The 6,000-nt window shown below is 39.9% G+C and overlaps 1 protein-coding gene across 1 annotated transcript in view; it reads right to left on the reverse strand.

The window, feature by feature from the left end:
• Window positions 1-5,767, reverse strand: part of LOC125776686 (uncharacterized) — a 167,837-nt gene extending 162,070 nt beyond the window's left edge. The window contains exon 1 of the mRNA XM_049450214.1: window positions 4,475-5,767. Within this exon, the coding sequence (XP_049306171.1) occupies window positions 4,535-5,491 (957 nt within the window). The 5' untranslated portion in view covers window positions 5,492-5,767 and the 3' untranslated portion in view covers window positions 4,475-4,534. The remainder of the gene's footprint in view (window positions 1-4,474) is intronic.
• Window positions 5,768-6,000: the final 233 nt, after the last annotated feature.

The raw sequence follows: 6,000 nt of genomic DNA on the forward strand, positions 1-6,000 counted from the left end.
ACTGGATCCTTCATCACGACAACGCGCCGTGTCACACCGCCCTCAGCGTGTCCCAGTATTTGGCCTCTAAAGAGATTGCCGTGTTGCAACAGCCGCCTTATTCGCCCGACATATCACACTGTGACTTTTTTGTTTTCTAAAACAAAATCAATGGTCAAAGGAACCCATTTTGAGTCGATTACGGACATCCAGGCGGCCGTGACAAGGGTACTCGCGGCCATCTCAGTCGAAGCGTTCCAGAAATGTTACGAAGCACCTAAAACGCGCTAGAATCGCTGTATAGCTGCTCAAGGGGACTACTTTGAAGGGTATGACAGAGTTGTAGAATAATTTTCAAATATACGGTTTTTATGGAATCAGTCTCATTACATAATTGTCATACCGCGTACAGTTCTCGTCGGATCTAACGAGAATTTTTTTCACCCCTAACTTTTTTTTCTACCCCTTTCTTTGTTAAAATAAAAGAACTTTTTTTCAAAGTCCGCCATTTTGTTATTTTCCCTTGAAATTTAACTTCAGTAGTTCCGACCAGAATGACATGTCTACAGATTTAGAATAAACAAGAATATTTGATTTCAGATAAAACCAAGAGCCAAAATCACGCTGGCCACCCACGTGCATTTTTTTTTGAGGTTCCAACTTCAAGTGACAATAATAATAGTAATAAAGTAATAAATTTTTTGAAATACATTTTTTTTTATATTTTCAATACGTAAATAAAAACACTCTAAATATTCAAGATATTTATTTTCCTATAAAAAACCACCCTCCAAAGAAGTCATGAAAATAGGCATAAGTTACTAGACTAGTACCTTAATGATTCTACATTAATATAATATATGTACATTTTATAATATATGGTAATCAAAAAAGTCTTTTCGTATTTCTAGTAAAGCTTCCATTTATTTTTTATATTTATAATGAACCTTAATGAGCCAATATGTACCATTTTGGTCGACCATTTTTCCGCTAGAGACATTATTCCATCAGTGTAAAACTTTTCTGGATCCTCCGCGAAAAGAAATTTTCACAGGCTTCTCTTGAAGCCAACTTTACTCCATTAAGGGGGTTCTGCAGTGATCGAAACAAACGATAGTCCGATGGTGCAATGTCAGGGCTATATGGTGGATGCATCAAAACTTCCCAGCAAAGCTCTCCCAGTTTTCGCGAGTTATCAAAGATGTGTGTGGTCTAGCGTTGTCCTGATGTAAGACGAAGCCCTTTCTGTTGATCAGTTCTGCCCGTTTTTTTCGATTGCTTGCTTCAATCTCGTCAGTTGTTGACAGTAAAATTTGGAATCAATCGTTCGACCAGGCTGGAGCAGCTCATAGTGGATGATTCCTTTCCGATGCGAAAAAGATCGTCTCACATATTGTCGTATTTGATCCAGTTTTCGTTTCCTGTTACCATTCGCTTCAGAAAGGTTTCGATTTCATTTCGTTTCAGCAAAGAATCATAGATGTTAATTCGGTCTATTAAATTTTTCACAGACGAAACATCGAGCTTCGTTTTGCGCCAGCCTTTTTTAAATAGTTCAAAACCATTTGATAATGAATGTTAAGTTCCTTAGCGATGTCATGGCTGATTATGTGACGGTCTTGGTCAATCCTTTCCATAATTTCATCGACTTTTTCACATCGAAATTTCCAGAACGGTAGCGATCGCCATTGTTGTGCTACACGAACTGATACAGCATCGTCTCCGTGGCTTGCGTTGCATTCTTGCTTCATTTGTCCTTTCATTATATGTCATTCGTTTAGCATATCCTGTTGGCCCTGACATGTCGCTAAAAATATTATGCGCTGGTAACCTTCTAGGGTTGTTTCTTCTTTGCCTTTTCTATTAGCAGCTGTTTCGATGTTTTGATCATCTAAATCTGTCTCACTTTCGGATGTCAAAATTCTCTTCTTCATTGTCGCTTTCTGATTCCAATTGTTTTACATAGCTCTTGTTCCATGCTTTTCTTTCAAGTATCTTATTCATCATATTCTGAATCCTTTTCTTCCATTTCCGTTATAACTACATATTTCTTAAGTAATTTGTAACTTTCCAACGCTTTGATATTTTTAGGCAAGGAATTCAAAATTTACATCCAAGTACTGATACTTTACCTTATCTCCTTCAAATAATCGATTGTAAAACAAAAAATGCATAACAAATTCTTTTAAAGTGCACTACTTGACACTATATTCAATACTAATATTGTCGACTCTTTTCCATTCAAACCGGCGCTGAGATAATTATAAGACATTTTACTCTGAGACAACCGTATAATATTTTTTCCCACTGGTCATATTCACCGACCGCGGTAGGTAGGCCATATAAAAAAAGTTTTCTTGGAAAATAGAAAAAATAACTAAAACTAAAGAATGAAGAAAATATTGTTACGAATTTACTGCTTGCTAGTTTACTTTGTTAGGTTCGTATCTCTGGATTGACAAATAAAACAAACACTGTTTAATTTAATTCAACAACTCTTTATTTCACAACTCGTCTACACTATAGCAGTTTACTCTTAGCACTGAATGATTACGTTGGCGCTGCCACGGCTTATATAGCCACGCACTTCTCGCTGTTGCCGACGTGTCCTTCTAGAATATTGCGTCTGGAAATTACCAGAACATAATGCTATCCGGCGCCAGACGCAAGCAGACAGCCGCGGCGCCAGACTCAACAATTGTTGAAGTAGACAAGCAGACGCCGCAGATGTCTATTGTTTCGACAAGCAGACAGCCGCGGCGCCAGATGTCTACAACAAGACATATGCTATTCCATATACCTACAGCTATTGTTCATAATAAGGGATGCATATAGCAATACAAATACAACTTAATACTACTTTTTGTAACACTGCCCTCCACTAAAGCCTAATCGTCCCGATTAGGCACAAATCCTCTTGAACCAAATGGGGCGAGCCTCTCCAAATGTACTACTTTCATTTTACATCGTGCTTTCCCATTTCTTTGTATGCGGTATACCACGTCATTAAGTCGTTTCATCACCATATAGGGTCCTTCCCAGGCTGTCTGCAGTTTCGGGGACAAGCCTTTCTTTCGAAGTGGATTGTACAACAGGACCAGATCACCTTCTTCAAAACCTTTTGAATTTGCCGCTTGATCGAACCGGTCCTTCATCTTATTGCTCATCAGATGCGTATGCTGTCTTACCATTAGATGCAATTCATTCATTTCTTCCTTTAAGGCAGAACAATAATCTCCATCATTTCTTACAGCTGTAGGATTCGTTCCAAACTTAAGATCAGCAGGGAGTCGCAGATCAGATCCGAAAATAATCTTTGCTGGCGTGTAACCAGTTGTCTCGTGCTTCGCTGAACGATACGCCAGCAGGAACATCTGGATGCACTTGTCCCAATTCCGTTGATCTTTATCAACGATTTTCCGTAGATGTTCTTCGAGCGTTCGGTTGAATCTCTCTACCATCCCATCTGATTGTGGGTGTAACGCTGTTGTCCGTGTCTTGTGGATGCCCAATAATGTACAGACCTCTTGGAAAATGGAAGATTCGAAATTTCTGCCTTGATCTGAGTGTAATTCGACGGGCACTCCGAACCTTGTTATCCAATTTTCTACAAACGCTTCGGCTACTGGTTTGGTAAGGCATATACTTCTGGCCATTTACTGAAATAGTCCATGACAACCAGTAGATATTTGTTCCGGCCGTACTGGTTGGGAACGGACCTGCAACATCCATTGCGACTCGTTCAAATGGTGATCCCACGTTGTACTGTTGTAGGACCTTTAGCTGCCATGCACTCTACGCAATTACTTATCTATTCTGCTATGGAATCTCGACAACCGATCCAGTAGAACCGTTGCTTAATCTTCTCTATAGTTTTTGTAATCCCAAGGTGCCCTCCACTAGGTCCATTGTGATATTCTTTCAACACTTTCGGGATCATGGACTTCGGTACTATGATCAGCAGACGAGACTGTTTGCCATCTCTTTCCCAGGTACGATGAAGGTATCCATTAACGAGGTTTATGCTGTTTCATTGGGCCCAATATGCTTTTGCCGTTGGACTCTCGTTACTTATTTGTTCCTTTGGTGGTCGTACTCCATTTTCTTTGGCTATTATCAGCTTTGCAAGGTCAGGGTCCTCCAGCTGATTGATTCTGATGCGGTGAGGAGTCCAATCATCTTCAGGTTCTATATTCAGTAATCGCACGTCGATTATACCTTCTTTTCCTTCTGATTTGGAGCAATGTTTACATTCCAGTGGACAAGGGCGACGTGATAATGCATCCGCATTTTTGTGGTGAATTCCCTTTCGATGTTCCGTTGGTTGTTTCCGTTTTGATGGGTTTACCTTTATATTGCAATTTCGGGCAAAGTGACCCGCTTTTCCACAGTTGAAACATCTGCCTGTTGTATTTACTCGCTGTGCAGCAATTGTCTTCAGAGTCTTCAATATTTCTTCCATCAGCGCCGGTTGTTCCATTTCAACTCTTTGTACTTTGTGTGCTGGTTTACTTAGTAGGGAAGCTGTTTCCTGTGTGAGGGCGTGCGAAACCGTTTAAGCAAACGTTCTTTTTGGCAATGCATATGTGGCGCGTTTGGTGTCCACATCACGAATTCCATTTATGAAACTTTGAATTTTCACCCTCTCAATGTAATCCACAGGTGCATCTGCATTTGCCAAATGAGCCAGTCGTTCTATTTCAGTTGCGAACTCTTGCAATGACTCGTTCATTTTCTGACCCCTATTTTGCAGTTCGATCTGGTATATTTGTTTCCGGTGCTCACTACCATATCGTCTTTCTATCGCACTCATCAATGCCTCATAGTTGTCCCGTTCACAGTCTGGAATAGTCTGAAGGATTTCTGCCGCAGGTCCTTTCAATGATACAAACAAAGACACCACTTTGTCCGCTGCATTCCAGTTATTGGCCATTGCTGTCTTTTCAAACTGAAGTTTGAAAATTTGAAATGGAATACTTCCATCGAATGTGAGTGCCTTCAATCTTTGATTATTTGTTGATGGTGCAGGGCCATGTAGTTGCAGTTCTCGCACACGATTACTTAATTGAAGAACTTCTGATTTTAAATTTTCTTTTTCATTTTTTAACGTTCTTAATTCGTCTTCAAATTTTGAAAATTTCTGTTGCACTTGTGTATTATTTTCTGTAATCTGTTGTACCAAACGCTTTTCTAACTGCGTATTATTTTCAGTCATTTGTTGCGTAAGGCAAGACTTTAACTGTGATGTATTTTCAGCTATTATTTGCTTCATAGCCACTAACAGCATGTTCGTGTCTATACTTGATGATGTTCGTTGTTCTTCTACTTTTTCTTCTATCTTTGTAGAAGTTTCTGGCCCATCAAATTCGAACTCGTCCACATTAATTCCATCCGCTTCCATTGCTTCACGTAATCGTGCCTGCAGATCCGCCTTTTGCCCGCTTATCGGCAAATTACGCTCCTCCAGTTCCTTTTTTAATTGCTGAATTCTCAATTCTCCGAATTTAACCATCTTGAATTTGGATTATTTGACAATCCCACTTCTGACACCAATTGTTACGAATTTACTGCTTGCTAGTTTACTTTGTTAGGTTCGTATCTCTGGATTGACAAATAAAACAAACACTGTTTAATTTAATTCAACAACTCTTTATTTCACAACTCGTCTACACTATAGCAGTTTACTCTTAGCACTGAATGATTACGTTGGCGCTGCCACGGCTTATATAGCCACGCACTTCTCGCTGATGCCGACGTGTCCTTCTAGAATATTGCGTCTGGAAATTACCAGAACATAATGCTATACGGCGCCAGACGCAAGCAGACAGCCGCGGCGCCAGACTCAGCAATTGTTGAAGTAGACAAGCAGACAGTGCGGCGCCAGATGTCTATTGTTTCGACAAGCAGACAGCCGCGGCGCCAGATGTCTACAACAAGACAAATGCTATTCCATATACCTACAGCTATTGTTCATAATAAGGGATGCATATAGCAATACAAATACAACTTAATACTACTTTT

Source organism: Bactrocera dorsalis, chromosome 2 (genome assembly GCF_023373825.1).
Source record: "Bactrocera dorsalis isolate Fly_Bdor chromosome 2, ASM2337382v1, whole genome shotgun sequence".
Taxonomy (NCBI): Eukaryota; Metazoa; Arthropoda; class Insecta; order Diptera; family Tephritidae; genus Bactrocera; species Bactrocera dorsalis.